Raw genomic sequence first — 25,938 nt, 5'->3', positions numbered from 1 at the left:
AGTCCACGAAAGCTTATGCTCTAATAAATTTGTTAGTCTCTAAGGTGCCACAAGTACTCCTGTTCTTCTTCCTGCAGGTCAGGAGCAATACTGGAGTAGACCAGGTCTCCTTATTCCCATTCCAATGCCTTATTCACTGTTCCACTTTGAAGCCCAAATACCAAGTGAATTGTGAACAGACAGGTATTTTTTTTTAAATTTAGAGACTGCACTGTCCCCCGAGTAAATCCCATTGATGTGAAGTGTAGATAGATTCCCAGCACAAAGTCACTTGTAATCAATTGAAGTTACTTGTATATCGTGTAAGGAGAACCATGCCCTAGGGAGGTAAAAAAGATTCTGCAACATAAAGCTTTAGTCTGTAATACTGACTGGCAGTGCTGATCACATAAAGTTTGCAGAAGTGTAAGCACTTAGAGAAAACTGATTTTTCCTCTCTTGTGGGCTGGCTTTTGGAGGATGAGGCCGGTCAGTCCTGCTATTAATTAAATACTTCACTTGCACCACAGCTCAGAGAGCCGAGAAGCGATTTAATGTTTGTGAGCAGCTAGGACTACATCTCCCAGAAGCCCCTGCGGCGCGCTGACCTTTAATGGGCGGCGCTTGTTAGCTTTCCCACGTTCTTATTGGATCGAATTTGAGTGGGCAGTACCACTGACCAACAGCAGCTCCCTTCGTCATGCGGCTGCTAGCCACCGGCCAATGGGCGGCGGGAAGGCCCAATGGGCGGGGGCTAGCGTGTAGGGGCGGAAGTCTGCGCGGAGGTTTGCGAGCCCCTTCGCAGTTCCCAGCTCCATGCCCCTGTCTGGCCCTCCCCCCCCCGCTGGCCCCCTCCCATGGCGACCGCCGTGCGGGACACCCTGTGCTTTGCCGGCTCCGAGGAGGCGGACGAGGCGGTGAGGGGCACCTGCGAGGACGCGTCCATCTGTAAACGGTACCGGGGCGGGGGGTGTCGCGGGGGCCGGGCCGGAGCCGGGGGGAGGGGCGCTGGGGTGGGGGAAGGGCCCGGGGGTGGAGAAGCTGGCTGGGGAGACCCCTCCCCCCAGGCGTGGGGGAGCTAGCCGGGCAGGGGATGCAGCGAGGCGGCCCCGGCCTTGGGGGCACCTGACATCTGCCGGCCAGGGGCCGTGGGAGCTGCTAAAGGCCTTCAGTCCCTGCGCTGCATGGTCGGCAATGGGACGGGGGGCTACAGGAGACACTGTTGGAGCCTGCACTCACAGTAGATGTCTGGCGTAAAGGTGCGGGTAACTTGGGGGCTTAGGAGGGCTTCAGCCCCTCTCCCCTCTATATGTATAAATGAGGCAAGAGAGTAGGTGCCAAAGGAAGAGAAGGAAAGGAAATTCACCAAGATCTATTTAGGAAAGAAAAGATGAAGAGGAGGAGTGAGTCCAGAAGGCTTAAGACGTTTTTAGTTTTCGCTGGTTGGTTTTCCGAGTAAAAGGGATGTCGTAAATTACATTATAAACCAGTGGTTTTCAACCTCTTTTTTCATTTGTGGACCCCTACAAAACTTCTTCCCCTGAAGGTGCGTACCCCTTTGGAAATCTTAGACGCAGTCTGCAGACCCCTCACAGGTTGAAAACCACTGTTCTAAACAATTACATAGAAAGTTGATTGACAGGACTTACAGTTAAATACAGCACCCTGGATGGAGGGTCCAGGCAGGGTGGCACACTGATTTTTAATTTTACTTAGTACGCTTATTCCCTTGATACGTTTTGGACAGACATTTAAGAGCAGGGCTTGAAAAAACATCCTGACTTTGTAGAGATTATATATAAAGCCATATGGTGAAGAGAATGTGCGTCATACTTGCAATGGAAGTCTGACACAGTTTAGTAATGTTTGGTGTCTCTGGACAGTCTTTTCAAGTGACTTATAAATCTTTTACTGTAGTCTAATGTTTCAGTACCTCTAGTTTTGCCTTCATTGATGTCATTATGGTCAGTGTTGTGGAGACAACGTGCTGATGATTAGTTCTGAGAGTTAATTGCGAAGAGATTCGGGGGCGGTATTATTGTTGTTAGTGTTAAGGTAGCACTTGGAGGCTCCAGTTTGGTATAAGTGCATACAAGCCACATACCCATTAGAGATTAGGTTGATGTGTGGAATTATAATCCATGTGATGTGCAGCCCTTGGAATTTAACACAGACAATGTAGCTGAGCTGTCTCTTGGGCCTCATGGAAGAAATCTTTGGACTGAAGTTCTTCAAATTATTTTGCAGGTGGTACCTGAACTTTGCTTTTCCTCTCTGTGAAGTTCTTCAAATGCATGGGGAGAAATACATTTAAAACGTTACAATAGTAACAGCTGTCTTTTTCTAGTAAGAATTACTTTATGTAATCTGTATGTGTTTGAATGGTCTTGGGTGTTCAGTGGCATTTTAAGTCTCTCACCCAAGCATATCTCTTTGGAAGACGGTCCCAGGACAGCTTTTTAGCTTGTCTGTCTCGGTAAAGTCTTCATCAGTAAATCCTGATGGCTCTATTTGCTAATCCTCCTCTTCTTTTTTTTTTTTTTCCTCCCCCACCCCATGCCCTTGTCAGATTTGCTGTAAGTATCGGCTACTGGAAGGATCCTTACATCCAATATTTTGTGAGACAGGCAAAAGAAAGGAAAGCACCTGAAATTAATAGAGGCAAGTTAGCATGTGAACTTAAACAAAGACATGCGAAGATACTCTGAACATGTGGAGTTTTTTTGAACAACAAAAGATAGAGCTTCCATATACTGGATATCCTAGAATGTATGTGGGAATCATGTAATAGGTACATCTCCCCAGTGTAGTGATTGCACACTGGACCCTCGCTCTTGGAACGTTACTTTCTAATATTCTGTCACATTCCGTCTTTAGTATTGTAAATCGTGTGTTCATGCGTGTCCCACTTAACATCTAGTGTACTACATAAAGCAACCAAAGACCAGGGATGTGACCCATGACCTCAAAGCACAGGGCAGTAATACTCTCCACATGAGAATAATAAAAGCAGCTATATATTTTGTACATCTCCCAGAATTAATCTGCAAAGATGACTCAGTTTGAACTCTTTTTAAACTGAAATTTCCAGTTCCTCAGGTGTGGAGCTCTGTTAGTAATCTTAATTTAAAAAAAAAGCCCAAAACATAGAATATACATATCCCATAGGGGAGCATCTAATGGTTATAGTTGTCTGGGTTTTTTTAACGCATTTTCTTCTGCAGGATACTACGCTCGTGTCCATGGAGTCAGTCAGCTACTTAAGGCGTTTTTAAAGGAGACAGAATGCAACTGTCAAATCATAAATCTTGGTGCCGGTTTGGATACCATGTTCTGGAGATTAAAGGTGATGATCACTCAGAATCATGACATGAGCAAAAGGAAGGGTTTGTACATATCTGAAACTCTCCTATTTTCTCATAAGAAACAAATAATTGACCAGTCAATCCAGTGTCATGTAGGAGTGCTTGGCACAAAGGTGACCTCTAGTGGCTGTTTGGAAACATCCTAGTTCTCTATTCCTTATAGCTATAGTATCATCTATAAAACTTCCATCCTTGCTCGTATTTAAGGGTCTAAATCCAGAATCAAGAGAGAGCAAGTGCAACATGATACTTGGCACCATCTCTGGGTGTCCTAAATACTACTATGAATTATTCTTTGAAAGATTCTAAATGACAAATTTTATGGTAAGTTTCTATATAAAAGCAAACTCTAGTCCTTCCTCGTTTTTATAAGAGGTAAGGGTGTTTAGCATTTTGCAGGATCAGGTCCTATCAATGTAAATGGATTGCTGGAAGACAGCCTGAAAAAACTAAGTTTATTTAGCAGGACCGTAAACCATTGTGTTATAGTCATCCAGATAAATTGGATTTAAAAAAAAAAAAAATAAGCACTGAGGCCTTTATCCTGCCTGCACTCATGCTAAAACCATGTTGAAATACTGTTACCAAGGTTTAACAAAACTAAGAGTGGTGCCTTTAATTATATCCTTGTGCACCCCCTTCTGTTCCTCGTGACCAGCAGGTGTAATATAGAAAAAGAGACCCAGTTAAGAATAATTGTCCATGTTCTCCTTGGTAGTTAACACAACTCTTCGTTAATATAGCGTTCAGAAGGTTGCAAGATTGACAGCCCTGGAGCTAGCAATACGTATCTATCCCCAGAAGAACAACCGTATAGGGAGTGGGACAGGGCAAGCTTTCCCATGCTATCCTGGTTCTGTGCCTAAACTTGGGTCTGGTGGGACTCCCCACTTCGTGCTGATGGGAGTATTGAGCTCTGATTCTCTTTGAGATTGCCAGCATGAGTGCAAGTTGTGGACTGCACACACAACTGTCCTCTAGAACGTGGACTAAAACTAACCCTTTAGATGGATTTTTTGAGAGATGCAGCAGTTTGGCCACATAGCAGGTGCATATTTGTGAGCAGTTGACTAATACATCCCTGTGCAATGTACCTCTTTCCTTCCTTGGAGGCAGACACTGAGTGAACGCCATAGGTGAAGTTTTCTTTTGCTGCAACTGGCTGTTGTATACTATGTCGTGACAGTATATTGCAATTCAGTTTCCAGTATGTTGGTTGCCAAACCATACTGTGTGTCCAGATTACTTGAATATCTTAAACATTTGTTTCTTTACTATTGGGTGGTATATTGTTTCTTAATTTTTAGTTCATTTATTTAAAAAAAAAACAAAAAAACCCCAAAGCATTAAAGTATGAAGAACTGGAAATTCTACTATAACATGAAACAAAACTGTTCAGGGGAAAACTAAACCAAGTCCCCCATTCTCTCTGTGTGAAGCGTGAATATCTCCAAAGGTTGGACTCTTGCTCTGATTTTTTTTCAGGATGAAAATCTTCTCCCTAAAAAATATTTTGAAGTGGATTTTCCAATGATAGTAGCAAGAAAAATATATAACATCAAGTAAGTGTGTGTGTGTTGCTTCATGTTTAGCTATACAGAGCTGAACATCTTTTCTTCTAAAAAAAAATAATAATAATAATAATAAAGAGCAGAACCTCACTAATCCCAAACCACATGTACTAACTGCCATATGTATTTGCTTCTCAGCAAAGCTTTAATATAGTAAGTAAGAAAGGATTGAAATCTATATGAAGGGGCCGTCATTAGCAAAGAGTTGAAGACACTATCGGCTTAAAAACTACACATCTCTCTGAATATTTTTGGCTCACAATAGTTACAAGTAACACCTGGAAGAGATTGGAGAAAAAAAAATTCTATTTTTTTCAGTTTACTTTTTGTAGTTAGTTAACGTTTCACGTATAGTCAGTGTCACTGTCTCCTTGTTAAAGAACCACATGAACAACAGAGCAGGGACAGGAAAATGTGACTACAAGGTATTTTTCTACTTTTAAATCCTACAGAAATTAATAGGAAGATTCATGGCTGGTATGATGCCTGAAACAAATTGAAATTCACTCTTTGTTAAACTGATTAGATTTCCAGTTGTGTGCCTTTTAAAATAAATAAAAATGATAAAAAATATAACTGAAAAATGTAAAATAGTCCTCTATCCCCACCTCTCTATGTATGTAGTCTATTTAAACTGTACATTATCTAAGATCAGGTTCTGTCTCATTATTAAGCCGTGGTTTTCAAAATGGGGTACATGAGAAAAATCCTATAACAGTGGGCAATGCATTTTATTTAGTAAGACTTAGGTATATTATGACAATATGATTAGATTTCCATCTCAGATGGGGGTATGTGGTAGACTACATTATTTGGAAAGTGGTATGCAGCCTAAAAAGTTTGAAAACAACTGTTGTAAAGGATAGCACAGTTTGGGAGTCCTAAAAATAAGAGGTACTGTAGTGAGATCTTGTACTATCAAGACTTAGTTATATATACAGATTATACTTTAGGTTACCCAGTCACTATTACAAACTAATGAGGGTTCTATGGTATACAGAAACTTCTGGAGCAAAGCAGGCTTCACTTCTGACTGCAGAACAGAAGAGGGTTGTCTCTAGGGATGCTGAGCGCTGCATTTTTTCCCCCCTAAAATCTTAGGAGATGGAAAATCCTCAGACTTCTATGCTGAGGCCGGCTACCATGGGAGAGTGATTTTGATATAGAAAGAGCAACTATGATTAGTAAATTGAAGTTCATAGGGAATTTAGAGAGTATAGTGACATGAAAGACTTGTTCCAAAGCTTAAGAGTGCCCAGAGCTCAGTACATTCCTTTTCTTAGTGGAGCTCGTAGTTTCTTGTTCACCTTTTAATTATAGAACCAATCTTTAGTAAATACGTCTAATGGTAAGTTTAACTGTAGATGTGTCTGTTACCACTAGAGGGCAGAGATGCTTTAGTGTAATGAAAAACGACATCATGTAAACCAGTTAACTGCTTACTGACACTTTTCCCCTCCCTCTCCCACAGATCAAAACCTCCCCTGTCAAAACCAATTATGGAATCCCATTCTGGGGAGTCTTTTCTAATAGGTGAGTCATTTTAAGTAAATCAGTAATGCACTGTCTTTTTTAATCTCTTCACTTCAGTATGTGGGCAGGGTTTTAATGTTTTAAGCATTGTGTGAAGGGAAGGGTGAGAGAAGGGAGGCTATTCATGTTAAAAAGTCTTCTCTCCAATGGGCCTTGGCATTCTCTCACAGTATTTTTTTCTTTACATTGTAATTATTTACTGATTATGCTTTCTTCTGATTCTTGGGAAGGGAAGAATACAGGTCTGTCTCATCTTACCCTGGGGTTACTGCGTATAGTCAGAATTACATTGAGTGTAATGGCGGGCAGAATCGCCCGATACAGGTACAGTATTTAAATTGTTATTTTTCTCTCTTTTTTTTTTTTTTTTTTGCCGACAGCGTAAAGCTGAATTCGCGCGTGTTAATTGCCCGTAAGGTGCGACAGACCTGTATAAAGAATCACGCGTACAGTAGCTTGTATAAAAAAATCTGTTATCCCTGCGTCTCTTCTTTTGTCTCCTTAATTACACAAGTCCTTTATCTGTATCTACCATCTGAACTGTACAACGAAGTCAGTCTGCATAGTCCATTCTCGGATGGTAGGGCCCGTCCATGTGTTTTTTGCAGCTTACGTGCAAAGCCTGACTGTGGAAGTTCCGTTCCAAAGGGTCTACTTCCCACCCCCACCAAAAAAACTCCCTTCTGTAGCTAGTAGCACCAGTGCCAAAACAACTGTTTGCACCGTGGTATAGATAACTTGCTTTTAAACGATGGGCTGTATTACCTGTCTATCAAAAAATACTCTGACTTGGCTGTCTCATTAGTGAGTCCTTGCATAGCAGTAGGTTGCACAGTTCAAAACTCTGTCCTTTGCTTTTGGATCGCCAGGGCTCTGGGTGAGCCGTACTCAGGCCTTGGGTGGGAGAATGTTGCACTGTAGTGACAGCTGTGGACTTGTCCCAAAGCTAGTTAATCTGCTTCAGTAGAAAGGGGTCCATGGAAGCCTCGCTGAAGGGGGCTGTCCTGCACACAGTGCTACCAGATGATGTGCTTTGTGATGAAAATAGTCCTGTTCACTTTGTTAATGAGACCTATTCTCAGTAAGTGTGTGCAATACTCAAAAGGAGAGCGTGTACTAATAGTACCAAGGTCTGCTGCCAGCTCCAAAAGCAGATATAAGGTGGGCTGTATCCCAGAGATCCCTGGAGCTTTAAATCAAGAGGATGTTGATAAATTAGAGCGGGTTCAGAGACGAGCCAGGAGAATAATTAAAAGATTTGGAAAACCTACCTGACAGTGATGAGCTCCTTAAGTCTAAATGGTTTATCATAACAAAGAGAAGGTTAAGGGATATTTGATGCTTACAGACTGATTAAAACTATCAGTTTACGGTGTAGATAAAGGGCTCTTCAATCTAGCAAAGAAAAGCATAACAGGATTCAATGGTGGGAAGGTGAAGCAAGACAAATTCAGATTGGATATAAAATGCGTATTTTTTACCATTGAGGATAATTAACCATTGGAACAATTTATCAAGAGTTGTGATGGATTCTCCGTCGCTGGGAATTTTTAAATCGGGATTGGATGTATTTTCTGAAAGATCTGCTCTAGTTCAAATAGGACTTTCTTGAATTAATCCCTATGGCCAGTGTTAAACTAGATGATCACAGTGGTCCCTTCTGCTTTTATAATCTGTTAATCTGAATTTGAGTTCATAATCTTGAAATGAAGTGATTTGGAATAGGTAATGTTTGTTGATATGCTCAAATTATCATCTCCTTAACTAGCCAACATTTTACATGTCATTTGAATGGCAGGTTGTTCAGTTGTGAATTCTGTTCTTGAGAGGTGAAAACCTAGTACCATTTATCAGTGAAGGTAACAAGCTGCCCCTTGTTCTTCTCACTAGGAGATGGTTGATGTCGTGAAATGAAAATATCCAAATTATTGGTTCTTTTTAACCCAAGTCCCAAAATGACTACTGTGATATAGACAATCTTTTTGTTGGGTCAGAAATCCACCCCAATTAGAGTGCAACACGATGAAACATTGCATGAGAAGTCACTCAGAAAAATCTGTTATATGATATCAATCTGTAGTTCTTATCTTGGTATCAATGTGTTTTTAGCTATGCACTAGTAAAATTAATTGTACGCATGAAGTAACAAACAGCATATTGTAATCAAGATCTGTTAGATAGCATTACTGTGTGACTGTAACATCATTTCTCTGCGATTGCCAGACATTGGCAGTTAGTTTGTGTCTGCTGTATGTGCTGATTCCTCAGTTATTTTTCCAAAGCAATTAAAATTCAACTTTTTTTTTTTAAATGTTGGATTTTCTCCTATGTTGGTTCAGCCCTAGAAAGTTGGACATCCTGATTATAATTGATGGCTACCATAATATAAATATTAGGCCATTGAGGAACTCTCCTATGGAGTCCTAGTTTAAATTAGCACTTGCTGAAATGCCTGACCTCTGGGAATGCAAACTGTCCCAGGGATCCTAATCCAGGAGAAGTGCTGGATGTCAGTACCACAGAAGTTAGACTGATGGAACAATACTCTCCAGGGATTTTGGACTCTTATTGTGGTCTTCACTTTAACTTTGCTGGTATTGGCATCCAGCATTTCTCCTGGATAACTTTCTTCCTCTTAGGTCAACTCCATGCTGTTGCCCCTTGTACGTAAATCACTCCTATGATGTATGCTTTGGCATCTGCTACTTCAGTTGATGAAAAATATCCTCGGACCTGACTCTTGTCCTGTCGCCTCTTTCCATTCCACAAGCATTTAAATGTTTCTAGTTCTTTCTTGGGACACGTGCCAACAGATGAATTTTCTTGGTTCCAGGACAGCATGTTTCTTCCTTGTCATTTCCTTCCATGAAGGGGTTGCAGTCTGAGAATAGATGTCTGAGGGAAGAGCTCCATAGCTTGCTGAATTGTACAGCTTTTTGGAGCCACTGTGTTGACACTTGGATGTTTGGTCACTTGAATGCATTGTTAGTTTTCTCTTGAAGTCCAGGATCAACATGGCGGCGTTATTAAAGTAACGTTAGGAGGATTGTTCTCCACCTTCCACTTTGTCGGCATTAGCTCGAACTTTCTCGGTGCTCTGTCTCACCGCGCCACTTGTGTGGATTCCCGCTCTTTAATTAGCTGGTGCCCTGTCTAGACTTGGGTGCAGCTTTTTTGCCCATGCATTTCCAGTTTTGTTCATTACCAAATGCAGAGGTCTTCAGATGTTGAATCCTTGCTGTCTAATCTGCATATCTTTCATTAGGGAGGGTCCTGTGATTGTATGACAGCAAGAGAACTGGTTACTTTTCATTCTTAAAGTCTGTTCACTCTTTCAGTTGTAGCCAATGTTTGGGACCAAATTCTTCAAGTCTTAGTCTTGTTATACTTTATCCAGGGGGCTCTTTCTTGATCCCCTCAGATGTTTGTGTTCTGGATGCATGAATTCACAAAAATGTGTGATGTAGGTATTGATTTCCATGGTTCATTCCCCGTCCCTCCCCTTGTGGTATTTCAGATGGTACTCCTCTTCATTTGTCACATTGCTGATGGGAGTAAGCTATTCATTGTGGCTGTCCTGGAAAGTGCTGCATTTTCTCATCCTTCAGTAAACGGAGAGGCTAGAGTATTGATTATTTTCTTTTCTTAAATGATTATACAGAACTCAAGCCTCCGGCCATCGCCCCATATGTAAACATACTGGGGGAAACTGAGTAAAAGAAACCCACTTTCAGGGGAAGGATACACATTTCAAAGATATAAATTATTTAATACAAACTACTCTGAAACTTTGCTATGGTTGAATGTGTGTATCTTACCCAGATTGCATGGAACTGAAACACAACTGTTACAAGAAGAACAGGAGTACTTGTGGCACCTTAGAGACTAACAAATTTATTAGAGCATAAGCTTTCGTGGACTACAGCCCACTTCTTCGGATGCATATAGAATGGAACATATATTGAGGAGATATATATACACACATACAGAGAGCATAAACAGGTGGGAGTTGTCTTACCAACTCTGAGAGGCCAATTAATTAAGAGAAAAAAAAAAAAACTTTTGAAGTGATAATCAAGCTAGGCCAGTACAGACAGTTTGATAATAGGTGTGAGAGTACTTACAAGGGGAGATAGATTCAATGTTTGTAATGGCTCAGCCATTCCCAGTCCTTATTCAAACCGGAGTTGATTGTGTCTAGTTTGCATATCAATTCTAGCTCTGCAGTCTCTCTTTGGAGTCTGTTTTTGAAGTTTTTCTGTTGTAATATAGCCACCCGCAGGTCTGTCACTGAATGACCAGACAGGTTAAAGTGTTCTCCCACTGGTTTTTGAGTATTTTGATTCCTGATGTCAGATTTGTGTCCATTAATTCTTTTGCGTAGAGACTGTCCGGTTTGGCCAATGTACATGGCAGAGGGGCATTGCTGGCACATGATGGCATATATCACATTGGTAGATGTGCAGGTGAACGAGCCCCTGATGGTATGGCTGATGTGATTAGGTCCTATGATGATGTCACTTGAATAGATATGTGGACAGAGTTGGCATCGGGGTTTGTTACAAGGATAGGTTCCTGGGTTAGTGGTTTTGTTCAGTGATGTGTGGTTGCTGGTGAGTATTTGCTTTAGGTTGGGGGGTTGTCTGTAAGCGAGGACAGGTCTGTCTCCCAAGATCTGTGAGAGTAAAGGATCATCTTTCAGGATAGGTTGTAGATCTCTGATGCGCTGGAGAAGTTTTAGTTGGGGGCTGAAGGTGACAGCTAGTGGTGTTCTGTTATTTTCTTTGTTGGGCCTGTCTTGTAGGAGGTGACTTCTGGGTACTCGTTTGGCTCTGTCAATCTGTTTTTTCACTTCAGCAGGTGGGTATTGTAGTTTTAAGAATGCTTGATAGAGATCTTGTAGGTGCTTGTCTCTATCCGAGGGATTGGAGCAAATGCGGTTATATCTTAGAGCTTGGCTGTAGACAATGGATCGTGTGGTGTGTCCTGGATGGAAGCTGGAGGCATGTAGGTAAGTGTAGCGGTCAGTAGGTTTCCGGTATAGGGTGGTATTGATGTGACCATCGCTTATTAGCACAGTAGTGTCCAGGAAATGGACCGCTTGTGTGGATTGATCTAGGCTGAGGTTGATGGTGGGATGGAAATTATTGAAATCATGGTGAAATTCCTCAAGGGCTTCTTTTCCATGGGTCCAGATGATGAAGATGTCATCAATGTAGCGCAAGTAGAGTAGGGGCGTTAGGGGACGAGAGCTAAGGAAGCGTTGTTCTAAGTCAGCCATAAAAATGTTGGCATATTGTGGGGCCATGCGGGTACCCATAGCAGTGCCGCTGACTTGAAGGTATATATTGTCCCCAAATGTGAAATAGTTGTGGGTGAGGACAAAATCACAAAGTTCAGCCACCAGGTTAGCTGTGACATTATCAGGGATACTGTTCCTGATAGCTTGTAGTCCATCTTTGTGTGGAATATTGGTGTAGAGGGCTTCTACGTCCATAATGGCCAGGATGGTGTTTTCTGGAAGATCACCGATGGATTGTAGTTTCCTCAGGAAGTCAGTGGTGTCTCGAAGATAGCTGGGAGTGCTGGTAGCGTAGGGTCTTAGGACAGAGTCTACATAACCAGACAAGCCTGATGTTAGGGTGCCAATGCCTGAGATGATGGGGCGTCCAGGATATCCAGGTTTATGGATCTTGGGTAGCAAATAGAATACCCCTGGTCGGGGTTCTAGGCATGTGTCTGTACGGATTTGTTCCTGTGCTTTGTCAGGGAGTTTTTTTAGCAGATGGTGTAGTTTCTTTAGGTAATCCTCAGTGGGATCAGAGGATAATGGCCTGTAGAATGTGGTGTTAGAGAGCTGTCTAGCAGCCTCCTGGTCATATTCCAATTTATTCATGATGACGACAGCACCTCCTTTGTCAGCCTTTTTGATTATGATGTCAGGGTTGTTTCTGAGGCTGTAGATGGCGTTGTGTTCAGCATGGCTGAGGTTATGTGGCAAGTGTTGTTGCTTTTCCACAATTTCAGCCTTTGCAAGTACTCCTGTTCTTCTTTTTGCGGATACAGACTAACACGGCTGTTACTCTGACAACTGTTACAGTTGTTTCAAAATTGAACACATAGAGGCACAAATCAATAAATGTCCTTGCAAAAGAAAATGGGAGTGGGAGAAAACGGGGGAAACAGCACATAAGCTATTGTAGTCCGCTAACAGACCAGGATGGGTCAAGGCCCAAAGTTAGTTGCATATTTCTATCAGTGAAAATGCTGAAGCTTAAATAAACCCCTCAGTCTTAGACGGTGACTTTTTCACTTTAAAGCCCAACTGCTTCATCTTCTAGTTGCCTACAGCGAACTCTTTCATCTGTTGTGGTTGCCAACGTAAGATACTAAAAGAGCCATGTGCTTAGTTATCTGTCCCAATCTTCCTAATAACGGTATGTGGCAGGACTATTGAAAAGTGATCCACAGAAAATAAAAGCCTCTTCCAAAGAAATATTTCAGCTTTCGGAGGGGAAGAGTGCATGCTTTTCCCGACTTGGAAATATTCACAAGCAGGGCCTGAAACAGGAAGCCTTATTCCGTCAATTTCTCAGTCACCTTTTGTTCTTGCCCACCTCTCCACTGTGTGCCGTGGGGGAGATTCATTCAGGGTTGCAGCTCTCTAGCCCAGCGTCGGGGGAGAAAGCTCTCAAGCCACACTCCTTGGCTGGTGGAAGGAGCCTGCTTGTCAAACTTCTGGGCAACTGTGAGCTCTTCTTCCCAAGGGGAAGGTTATTGTGACGTGAGACCTTTGGAGGAGCAAGGCAGATAGTGAAAGCAGAAGCAGTGGAAGTTCCTTGCATTAAAGAGAGCTGGAATCCACTTCACTTGACTAAACTTTCTGTTCGTGAATCCCAGGACTCAGACCAGTCAAGACAACATGACTGCAGTGCCCAGATGCTGTTCGTTTTTTCTTTTTGTGCTGCACTACAGGTTGCTGTGTGTTATGCTAAAATGTGTTCAGATTTGTTCTGCTTCACAAGTATGAACTGTAAATCTGGAGCTCTCTAAATGGGATGTTAAGTAATATAATAACATTGCCATGTGGTGGCAAAGTGCAATGCCAGTTTGTGATATTTTCCGCAGCTGTTTATAGCCTGACTTTGACTTTTGGCCTCAGAGCTCAGAGCAATATAAACAATATAGCCCCCTTACCTTGCCTTGGGTAAGTTTCCAGTATATAATTACAGAAGGATGTTAATCTGTCCATTTAAAAAGGTTTAAGCTTGATTTTTATCATATACCTTCACTATTAGTTTTACTAAAACCTGACTAATTCTTCTTAAAATGTACATGGCACATCTCTTCCAAAGTTAGAATTTTTGTAGAGATCTTGGGGAAAATCCTACAAGGAATTTCAGAGAGATGGCGGTTTAAAAACTTTTGCTTGCTTTTTAGAGACTTTTCCTAATGCTCTTTTGTTTACTCATGCTTTTCAGAACAGATTCACTTACCCCCTTATACTTTATTTCTCCAGGATTCCTTAACAAGTAGAAGTGCCACTTACAAGTTTTGTGGGTGTGCATGTAAGAATTATTGTGATATTTAAAGGTGCTATTGCTTGAAAATGTCATGTTAGTGATATGACACATGCATCAGTTTGCATGCCGTATGTACGTGCACTTGTGCCATAGTTTGAACTAAGGGAGCTCAGTTGTCTTTGCTTGTAGATTATAGACACCTAGACAGCCAGTATTAAAAGCCAGATGCTGTGCCCATCACAACATCCTCTCAAGCCTTGCATTTTTTATTGCAATTGAAGTGTGAAACAGAAGTTGTATTTAACTTAGTTGCTAATTGGATGATGATGTATTTTGCTATATCCTGTGTGGATAGGACAGTTTAACTCAGTATTCCTTCCCTGGTTTTTGCTAGGCCATCTGGAATTCTGCTTGCATCACCTGGCCCTTGAATACCACTTTTGTGGGCCTGGTATAATAACAGGAATGAATGGGTGAGGGAAATAGAGCTGCTATTACAGAGTAAATGGGCATAAAAAGTTGACTCAAAATGGTCAATCATTTACTCTGCCCAACTTTATCTTCTCTCCTGTAACTTTGAGTGAACTTTCTGTGTTTGTATCTTTGTTCAGAAACTATTGGAGATAGAGCTGTTTTATTTTGCTGGTGACAGTTTGGAGCGCTGGTCGCTTGAGAGCTAGGCAGGTTCATGCCAGTTACAGTGTCTGAAGTACTTATTGCGTTTAATAAATTGCTTCTCAATTACTACTTTTTCTGAAATGGAAAACCCTGTTCTTCCTGTCTCTTCGTTCACTTGGCTGCACTCTCTTTACCTAGCTTTTGACACCTGGTCTTGCATTAACATTCAGTAATGATGTCTGTCTGCAGTGGTGTTACAGGCTTCCAAATGGAACCATGCCAAAGCTAGTGATCGCTATTGCAGATGTATATAGACTGAATGCTGCAAGGCCGTTTGAATCTCACTTGGGGTTTTTCCATTGTTTACTTATTTTACTGCTAGTGCTCGGAGGGGGAAATGAACGTGCCATTTCGCCCTAGCGGTTTTACAGTATAATCACAGTTCTTGAGTTCAAAGTAGGGCATAAACCAGTTGCTTGGGCAATCTAACTTTATGCGTGAAGTCCTTCAAAATATGACTTCTGCCCTTTTGCCCTCAGGCAGTTTTCAAGAGTCTCATCAAACCAAATTTTCAGTTTAAATGTGAAGTCCTTCATATGGAGACTAGACTGAGAATCTAAATCGGTTGGCTACTCTGGACATGGGATTCCTTTTGCTACCAGTCACGAACGATAATGCTACTACTGGCTTTCTTATACTGTCTATCTAATGCCAGCATAGAGGAACATCCATGTGTATCTTAACTTTCTGACTACCATGGCTTTATCTCTTTGTATTGTTCAAAAGCTGTTTCCTGAGAGCTCAGCTTTATGAAGCATCTCTGCCCTTACAGAATACCTTCTCCTTTCAGTCACTTAATCTTTGAACACTAAATTTAACATAGTCATTAACATAATCCCTAGATAAAATGGTTGAAGCTGGGAGTGGGTGACAGGGGATGGATCACTTGATGGTTACCTGTTCTGTTCATTCCCTCTGGGGCACCTGGCACTGGCCACTGTCAGAAGACAGGATACTGGGCTAGTTGGACTTTTGGTCTGACCCAGTGTGGCTGTTCTTATGACCTAAAACCAGAAACATTCAGAACTCCTGTCCTCTGTCTGCTATCCAGTAATGTGCTAATCCTTATTACATCATAATGGTGGTTACTCTGCTAATTTATATGGAATTAAAATTTAATTATTCATTAATAAATCAGAGTGTATGGGGAAATGCTAGGAGGTCTTACAAATAAATCAGGCCTTTAGGCAAAGCTTTATTTTTCCTTAAGGGACAGCGTGCTATCCTTCTCTTTTGTTTCGCTTCTCTTCTCCGCACCCTAAACCAATGGCAACAATCAGGGTCATCTACCTGCATTAGTGGCGATAGTAGCAAGAGAACATCTGATAGTAATGCATTGCAATCTGTAAATATCAATACCCTGCATATACAGTATTCCGTTACTACAGAGGACTTTTCAGACTCTGTTTATTTCTTTTTAATATACAACAGGTCAGACTTTGGATCTCAAGTTGCTCGTGTCTTCCTTTGTTAAAAATACTCCAGTAATTGCAACATCCCTTTTGCTTATCAAGAACTTAACCATTAATCTTAAAATTGCAGATGCTCACAGCCTAGATTCCAGCCGATATGCTATACTTGCAGCAGATCTTCGAGACGCAGCAGAGCTGGAGGAAAAACTGAAGAAATTTAACATGGATACACAGTAAGATAATCTGTTTCAAAGGTTTGTGGAAATGTACTGGAGAAAGTAAAATCTGTTTTGGGAGCACAGTCACTGCCTCCAGTTTTTATTATGCCATTTCCATGGTTACCTTGTTCTGAATCCTTTGAGCAGAAGGAATTGTGCAGATACTGTGTAGCTTCACTGAGCAGGCTGCTACTGCAGTCCTTGCCTGCATATTTCCAAGTCCTAATCAGGATAGTCCTCGTCTTCAGCCCGTTTCTGCAAGATTCACACTCTTCCTCCATGAGAACATCAAACCTCTTAGAGGAAAATCCACTAGATCATAGATCAGCTCTGTAAGTATGTGTAGTTCGTTTATAATACCTGGGATTATAAATATCGCTTGATTAAAATAAGAACACTGACACATTGCCCAACTGATGCCATTCTGAATTGCCTCTTTTAGAAGCTGGGTTCATTGCGTTTGGTTAATGATTAGTGACTAAATCACTATATGCTCCTTATATCGGTGAACTGTCAGAGGCCACTGTCCAGGAGAGTCTGGAACCCAACTACAGTACTTGATAGACTAAAGACTCTAACATACACGGAATTACTCTTCCGGGTTTTTACTCATGCAGCTTGTTTTCTATGCCTCTTTGTAAGGTCAATCTATTTCCTAAGACTTTTTTTTATTTTTTTTCCTGAGGTGGGGAATGAGAGAATCTGTCAAGAACTCTATCCTGGAGGTAGAATCTGGGATTTTGTTGCTCATAAACTATGCACTTAAGTTTCCATGCACGAGCCCAGAGAGCTTTGATGGATGCCATTTCCAAAGTGATAGATGCCCTTTCCAAATCTGAGAGAGAAACAGAGCATCGCTAGCAGGGAAAAGGCAGGTGGGATAGTCAGGATGTATTAAGCTTTCATTTAGATTTTTCACGTTCATCTTAAAAGCACTGTCCCTGCTTATCTACACAACTCCTTGTGAAATTACTTTTGTTTCTAGTGATGACGGTATCAAAAAGCAAACTTCTTACTTGTAGGCAAAATTACTCATGTCGATATTTGCATTTCTCAGTGTGGATGGAGGGGAAAAGAGAAGCGATAGCTGAATCATAGCTAGCAAATCGTGATCTAGTACTATCAAGGCCTTTTTGCTGGTACTCGTCTGTATGTGGCTGTCCTTAAAATGTTCCCCTCTTAAATATTACGTGCAGAGAGATACTTTTGCTGCGTGAAAGGAGTAGAGCAGGGAGCATGTGCTCCTCAGAAACAGACTTCAAGATCCATTGAAGTCCACATCTCCACAGAATATACACAGCCTCCAGCTCCTCCTATGGCAAAGGAGAATTAAGATTCCAGATGTGATAGTGAAAGTGAAGTATCCATATTGCCTTTGCTGATCAAGACAAAATTGCAGGATGAAGAGGGGACAAGCTCTTGCCAATACCTGGTTTGCTACTGGGGAAGGGACAGGCCAGGGTAAAGAACAGAACCTAGTAGTCGTGAACGGGCTCGTGACACCTCCCTTTCATTATGGCTAGATGGGAAAGGGGCCTTGTACCTCTTTTTCTGTTGTAATGTGGGGTCATGGTATAGAAAAGATTAGGAAACCACTGGAATAGAAAAGTTTACAATTCCTGTACAAGTAACCTTGCATTCCTAGTGTCACCTGGAAAGGCTGGAGACCCAATCCTAGCCTTTGCATGGTAAAATGATTCAGTCCTCAATGAATATCTGTTTCATTGAGATGTGGAGTGTCCCTAACTGGTTCACATGTGCATGTGAAAGCACTTGTCTGTTGCTCACCATTCTTGAATGATATATAGTAGAAACAGTTTGATCTTTTCTTTCTCTCTCTTCCCCCCCCCCTTTGTTTTTTAAAGATTGCCTACGCTCCTGATAGCAGAGTGTGTGCTGGTTTATATGACCCCTGAGCAGTCCGCAAGTCTTCTAAAGTGGGCAGCGAACACTTTTCAGACGGCTATGGTTATAAACTATGAGCAGGTAAAAGGAAAAAGATGTAGCTTTTCACTGCTGCATTATTTGCATAGAAAACTCTGAGAGCAGTGGGAATTTTGCATGTAAAATGATAGATTACAACTTTGTAGACTTTTCTAATCAGAACTCTGCAAATTCAGGATTTAGCTGGCTTTTGGGTTAGAATTCTAGAAATGGTAGGGCTGGAAGGGATCTCAAGGTCTGTCTCATCTATCCCCCTGCATGAGGTAGGAGTATGTGTACCTAGACCATCCCTGACAGGTGTTGGTCTAACTTATTCTTAAATACCTCCAATGCAGGGGAGGCTATGGGACTGACCTCAGGTATTGGGTAACAAATAGCTACAAATGCATGTTCTGGTGAATGGCTGATTTGTGTCATTTTGTACCAAAATAGTTTCTCTGAAATAAAACAACTGAGACTTTTTTAAAATCTGGATTTATCCGATTTTTGGAAAGAAACTAAGATGATGGGTTGCAGATGGCACAATTCAATGAAATGGGACTGAGTGATGTTATATAAGCTTATTACATTTTATAGTATCACTCCTTTGGCACCATTGAAAATGGAGCAAACATTGCATCAGCCTTCGCTGAGCCTTTCTGTGTGAAAGTGAAAAGCTGCCTTTTGGGACGTAGTAATGAACCTTCCACCTTGTAAGTTATTGATCTGAATCTAAACCAAGTTGGGAGCAACCAGAAGTCATGGCTCTGTTAGTTTTAATTGATCTGTGAACAGCATTGGTAAGCCTCCAGTCCAGTTGTCAATGCTCAGTTACCTACAGAAGGAAACCCACCACCCCATGTACATTAAACTGGTCCCCTTGATGGCCGTCGTGATTGAGGGGCCAAGGATTTGACATGGCCGTGGACACGCTGAGTGAGAGCTGAAGCATGCTGGCAGGAAAACACGTGAAAAGCTTGCACTGCATGTGCCGTGAAACTTCTGGGGCTAATCGGAGGGTTTTGACTCATCTGAGTGACCAGTTTCCACTGTAGCTAAATCCCCTTTCAAAGTGAGAAATGACACCTTTTGTCACCTCCTTTCCAAGGTGAACATGGCTGATAGATTTGGGCAGATCATGATTGAGAATTTGCAGAGAAGACAGTGCAGCCTGGCTGGAGTGGAAGCCTGCAAATCCTTAGACTCTCAGGTGAGTCCAGCCCCCACAGAGCAGTGAGTCTCGTTGATACTTAACAATCAATCTAATGGGAAGCTTTATCTTCTCCAGATATGGCAGTTATAAGACCCAGACCAATGAATAGCCGCTGTGTGTGCCCTAACCCGCCTCTGCCAATACAAATACTTTCTATTCCCGGTCATCATCGTAATTAGGAATTACCCCTGTCTGTTTCATAGACATCGTTCATCTCCTGTATCCAGCGAGTGAAAAGGTGACTGTTTTTTGAGAAAAGCAAAAAATCTTACCCTCAATTTGAGGCTTATTAGGAATCTTAATTTCCATTCATCAGAAGCGATTTTTTTCATCCGATACTTGCAATGTCAGAGAGTAGGTCTCCTGTCTTAATGCAAATAGCCCTCCTAGCAAATGCTCAGGAAAAGACTGGGCACTTGCCTTTCCTTCACTTTCCTTCTCAAGTTCTCTGAGCACTTCACTTTCCCTTCGTTTTACAGAGGGAGCGGTTACTGTTAAATGGCTGGGAAACTGCAAATGCCATTGATATGATGAAAGTCTACAGCTACTTGCCACAGGCTGATGTCAAAAGGTACTGCTAACTGCTTGCTTGGAGGCAGAACTCACCTTTAAATGTTTCCACCATAGCTTATCTCAATCACTTGTTTGGCATCTGTAATACATAGCACCACCTTCCTGAGCTCTCCTTGTATCTCTTGAGCTAAGCGAGGTTTATCTAAGGGTATGTCTACACTTAGAGTTTTTGCGCTATAAGTTTCACCGGTGATAGGGAACCAGTGAAAGTAAAGCACTGGTTTGTGTGCTCACTCAATTCCTCAGGCGTTGGAGAGTGTTTACGCTACCAGCACTTCCATCACTGATGAGAGCAGTGCTGTAGGTCTTGCGGGAAGGGAGGCGTGAGCGGAAGGCATTTGGGGTCCCTGCTCAGTGCCCCGTGCTGCCCTGCTTCATGTCTCAGGAACCCCATTACTTCCTTGTTTCTTCTGGGGCATATTTTTTTTTTTTATTTTTAAACCTCCTGCTGTCTGGCTGCTTTCCCCGCCACATCTACAAACAAAGGGAAAGGGAGCTTTAAACTTCCCGGGGCTTACAGGGGGAAGGGCGGATGTCCTATGCGTCAGAGTAGCGGAGATGCTGGCCAGAGTGGTCACTTTTGGAACTGTGGAATATCCTTTGGAGGCCAAAAGGAGTTTACGCTGGTAGAACGTGTCTTCACTTTCACAGCAGTGCAAAAAGAACAGTGGTAAGAGCTATATGCCTCTCGTGAAGATGGGTTTTCTTTTTGCGATGAAACTTCTGAGTTTGACTGCAAAAAGTCATTAACAAGTGTAGCCGCTCCTGTGGCTTTAGTGCAAAAAAGGGAATTTTTGCGCTTTAAATGGTAAGTGTAGGACCTATAGGAATGCTGAGTACAGGAATTAAAGTTCCTTTGGCATTCCTTGTAAGGGCCTAAGCCACTGCAGTGATGGATGAGCTAGAAGTACATAGGACTAGCTTGAGACTCATTCTACATGCTCACACCAGGGAGTCAGAACTCCCCTGACCCAGATCTTTGATTCAGACCTGTAGAGTAAGCAAGGGTTTGTTTCTGCTTCCTCCCTCTCTGGAGCAAGTGAGTGGGGAATGGTCAGCCTCTGTTCCATTCCCCCTGCTGGCTGGGTAAGGTAGCTGAGCCAGGGCAGGGTGGATACTGCTGCTATAAGCCAACAATACATAGCTGCATCTCATGAGTAATGAAGCAGGAGAGGACTTGCAATGTGGAGGGGAGTGTCTGGGTCACAGTGGGTTGATGGTGCTTACGCACTTTGCCTTGCTCAGATCTAAGGGCAGAGTCTAACCCACGGAGCATAAACTGCGGGTGTCTTGCGTCCTCGATAAACTCCAGTTGGGCAATTGCATTCTACCTACAGTTTGAACTGATAGAGTTGTATCTATCCTTCGGTTGACAGAAACTGTTACATAGTGTTGCTGCTGGCTGTTAAACATCTGCCATGCCCCCACCCAGCGGTGCCATTTCCCTGCCGAGTGGCAAAGTGATCTATTTTATACATTTGCTTTTATAAAGTAGATTTTCATCTGCACTTTCCTTCCCAAAGTGAGCCATTGCCATTCACTACCGATGGATTATTCATGAAATAAGCTTTCTGGGCATGAGGCCATCTCCACAATCAGAGAGATCCGTTTAAGTCCTTAATGTGAAAAAGAACGAGACATTTAAAAACTTATCTAAGTAACTTGCTCAATGTTTAATCAGAGTTGCAGGCCATTTAGACGTCGGTCGTCAGCTGCAGTTTGAGCTGGCCAACTAGATTATTTTGATCAAAATAAACATTCACATATGGAGATTTCCCAAACCATGAGATTGTAAATCGTATGCGGTCCAAGTCTGGGTGACCAGGTTGTGTTTTCTCAATCTGTTACTGAAGTGTAAAACATTTCTTCCTTACCTTCTAACATGGTAAAAAACGTTGACCGTTCAGTTCCTTTTGTCTGTCCCAGGTGCCCGTGAAAAAGCTACCCCAGTTCTCTGACCTTCAGTGAGGAGAATAATGCCTTTTATTCTATAGCATCTTTTATCCTGAATGATTTTACAGTGTTTACTGACATGGTGTGTGCACTGTGGTAATATAAATAATTATACACATCTCATCCATAAGATTTGGGAGTGTGGCCAGTCACTTGCTGACACAGAAAGGTGGTTATTGGGAGCCATGATGGCATTCAGAAAAACTCTACTGCAAAGCAATGAAACTTCCCCTTTTTCTGGACAATGGCAATGAGTAAATATTGTGGCTTTGATGGGAGTATAGTCTGAAATGATAGCCTAGAATCATTCATCAGGATATAGGTTCCTTTCATCAGTCTATAGTATTACATCGCCACAAACCTGATGTCACATGTACTTTAGCAAAAGAGTTGAATAAAAAATATGTATCGTACTATAAAGATGCATGATTTAGCATTGGTACACTGAATCCCAGCGGTTAGAAGGGAGGGGAGGGGGCAAGCGTAGTATATAAAAAAATCACACTTAGGGATGCACATTGGTAGTTATTGCATAACTTCCTTGGGACTTTAAGAAACCTTCCCTTTAAACAGTGAGATCAGGCATCCCTGGCTGCTGTACGTTCCGTCCTGAGCAAAGGCTCTCGGAGCACTGGCATTTCCCCTTTTGTACATATTCGTATACCAAAAAGAAAACTTTTACTACTGAAACTGCTCACTTCTGGGGAATAAAGAGACGTGTTACAAAATGCACAAGGAAGATTCAGTTTTAAACCGTCATTTCTATTTCCCTGCAGAATAGAGGGACTCGAATTCCTCGACGAAAAGGAACTCCTTGAACAACTCATGCAGCATTACTGCATCTGCTGGGCTACAAAAGATAGCTGTAATCTGGGTAATGTTTCTTTAAGTTTTAGGGTGTCTGTTTAAAGCTTGGCAAGGCTGTCTGCATACATCAGATCTATCACTGGAGTCTCCAGCAGCAGGACCTGGGGGCAGCTTCTCTACCCTTGTATGGCAGTGGGCACCTACCTGATGGTGACTAGACAAGTGCCTCTTGCTCCACACCCTCCAAGGGTTTGTACAGACACTCAACCTGCCCCCCCCCCCCCCCCGGAAATCCATCCAAGTAGATCAGGGTTCGGGTTTTTAAATTAGAGACCTTAAATGACCTTTATGGCAATTGCCAGCTTGTGATGGGTGTCAGAGCTAATAAAGTGGGTTCCAAAGTCCTGCGCATTTAGAGTGCTGTATAAATGAATAAGCAGTCTGGTTTCATAGTGACTTGACAGCACTGAAATGCGCTCTCTCTCTTCATTAGCTTAGTCTTTTTGACATAGTTTATCAGAAAATGCCAATATGTTGAAACCAACACTTATTGCGGGAATATATCAAAAAGAGAGGGGGAGCCCAACCCACCCCTGAATAGCCCAGTGACTAGGGCACTTGCCTGGAAAGTAGGAAACCTGGGTTCATGTCCCTGCTCTGAATCAGGTGAGTATCCTAACCACTGGGCTGTTGGCTAGTCTGGGTTGGGTGTGTGTGTCCTCCAGTTTTTTACAAAAAAAATTCCAAAGGTCTCTGGTTTGTCTTGATGCAGAATGGGAAACATTGTCAAAAGCTCATATTTTTGCAGAATGGGAAAATAGTTTTCTGACTAGTTCTAATTAGAACTACTCTACTGCAGAATTTCATAGGCTGCTTGATAGTTTGAATATTCCCAAAAAGCTTCTCCAGCTGCGTAACCCAAGAAAAAATGGCAGGGAATCCGTTATTCCCAATTGTCCATTAGGTGCAAAAGAGTAAGATTCTAAAGTAATCTTCCTTCATGCTCTTCGTCATTAACTCTTAGTGGGAGAAAACTCTTCCAAAGGGTTTCTCATATATCCTAGCCAGGCTGGGTGTGGAATAGTTGATCTGACTGATGAAGCTAGATCTAAAGCTCTCCTTTGCTGCAGCGTAACAGCTGCTGGCCTATGCTGTCTGCTAAGCAGAGCCTACAACCTTTGTGTGTAAGGAGCAGGGATGCATGGTTCCCCATTGACAATAGGGAGATGAGAAGTTGATGACCATGTAGAATTATATCTTGAGGAGCTCAGCACAAAAAGTTCACCTCTCTCTGGTAATATTGGCTAGTGTTATCTCTCTGCTGTGCTTCACTCTGATTAGAGTGATAGGCTGCCCTTCGTTCACAGGGCCTCTTGTTATCAGCAGGAGCTGTATGTGCAGGGACTGAATGGTACGGCATATCCAAGAAGTGCAGAGAGACCAGACTTATTTGTTATCTCCGTTGGCTAATCCTAATATAAATGTACTGGTTCTTTGTCCTGCCTGATTGTAAGGCCTCGAGCAGTGAGACTTCCACCCTTTCCTTTGTGGAGCAGACTGATCGCTCCCATTGTCAGAAAGTGGGCTGTTTCTTACCCTGAACCTGTACTTTCCTGTTCTTGCCCTGAGTCCTTACCTCCCAGCTCCACGTTTGTTCTACCCGAGGTAAATCCTCACTTTCCTTCAAATTGGTTTAAACCCTTCAAATATTTGCAGACTTGCCATGTGGCTTTCTCTTAGCGAGGCTACTGGATTCTTTTACTTTTTCCTCACAAATCAATCCTTCTAATCCTATAAATTGGTTCTGTGCCTTTTTCCTGGGCTTCTTCCTGTTTGTTAATAGAGTGGCAGCTATGCTAGAAGCTATATGGAGAGGGACTAGAATCTTTCTGCTTTGTTCCATTGCTGCCCACTATCACCCATGCTGTGTCTTGCTTTTCACGTTCTATGGCCCTTAAAATGCAGTACTGGAGGGAATAAAAGATTATGGTGTCTGGAGAACGTGGGAATTCATTTCAACATATTATTTAAATCACTGATGTTTAATTTCTCTTTGGTTGCAATATTGACCGTTTACCTTGCCCCCTATGCTCCTTAGATCCCAGACACTTGTTATAAACATCCCTTTCCTCCCAATAGCTGTTCTAATAGTAGTGAGTGTGGTTGGCATAGAAATATATTCTCCTTTCACTTTTCAAATAGGTCTTTCAAACATCACATTTTAAAGTGTTCAATTCAAAGAAGCCGGGGGCACAGAAGCCAAAGCTGCCACCTACTGCTGGAGGGGAGCTCACGCAAACCATGGGACTGTGCATGTGAGGACTCCAGGCTGCTCATCCTCATAACAGCGCCAGTGAAAAGAAAGTGACCAGTGCAGTGTTGCTGATGCTGTGACCCTTTCTTGTTGGCTTGTAATTGTTTTCATAAATCTCTACTGCCTTTGTGAGCAATCGTTCCGTTATGAGACTTTTCTCCCTTTTTCAGGGACTTGGTATGAGACTGTTTTTGAATGTCAAGAACTCCTGTTTAAAACATCCACTCCCTTTGTTTAAAGGGGAGAGCACTGTCTCCTTGGTCGTTTTACTTCTCCTGTGTGTCTCTCGGGATGTATGTGAAATGCGTTTGTGAAGGGAAGATGTGTAAGCTGTGCCGTGGGCTGCGGTAGTGGATGTTATGTTGTGTTGTTCACAGCTGATGATGGAGGGTGTTTTTCTTCCATTCAGGTTTATTTATTTTTGTGAAAAGGTATCCTCTGGGCCTTCTCCAGGTTCAGGCTGTAGCGAGGTGGCTGCCATTTTACTCAATTTCTCACTGACTCTTGCTCAGCTGTGTTCAGGAAAACTGGCTGTATTCAGCAGGACTTTGAAAGTGGAAAGGTCTTGCTTTGTAGTCCAGCAGTGATGGCAAAGGTGAGAAATGGAGTGGAAGACGCAGAGCTCCAGCTGTGTCTTCACACTAGTCCCCCGCCCTCCAAAAAAAGCTACCTGAAATTAAGTCTTGCAACTTGCCTTCAAGAAGGGTAATAAATGTCTATTATAACCTGTCTAATGTCTTATTCATAATGGGAATATCCAATATTTAGACACTTTGACTTTCATCTCACCAGACACTTCAGCATTACCTCTAGTAATGGGTGCAAACAGATGCAGTTGTCTTAATATCCTACACAACTTTTTCCTAATGCATAATA

General features: G+C 42.3%; 1 protein-coding gene across 2 annotated transcripts; it reads left to right on the top strand.

Annotated features, from left to right (window-relative positions):
• The first annotated feature begins 741 nt into the window (after nt 1-741).
• LCMT1 (leucine carboxyl methyltransferase 1) lies at nt 742-25,791 on the top strand. Of its 2 annotated transcripts, none has more exons than XM_034783526.1 (11): nt 742-934; nt 2,549-2,640; nt 3,204-3,325; nt 4,830-4,906; nt 6,387-6,448; nt 16,192-16,294; nt 18,145-18,265; nt 19,311-19,412; nt 19,895-19,986; nt 22,718-22,815; nt 24,951-25,791. In XM_034783526.1, the coding sequence occupies exons 1-11, from the start codon at nt 837-839 to the stop codon at nt 24,971-24,973; spliced, it is 990 nt and encodes a 329-aa protein (XP_034639417.1). In that variant the 5' UTR covers nt 742-836; the 3' UTR covers nt 24,974-25,791. The 2 variants fall into 2 exon arrangements, with proteins under 2 accessions (XP_034639417.1, XP_034639416.1); XM_034783525.1 differs by having other exon boundaries at nt 746-896.
• The last annotated feature ends 147 nt before the right edge of the window (nt 25,792-25,938 follow it).

This window comes from Trachemys scripta, chromosome 10, assembly GCF_013100865.1.
Source record: "Trachemys scripta elegans isolate TJP31775 chromosome 10, CAS_Tse_1.0, whole genome shotgun sequence".
Classification (NCBI taxonomy): domain Eukaryota; kingdom Metazoa; phylum Chordata; order Testudines; family Emydidae; genus Trachemys; species Trachemys scripta.
This window is presented reverse-complemented; position numbering and strand designations above follow the sequence as displayed.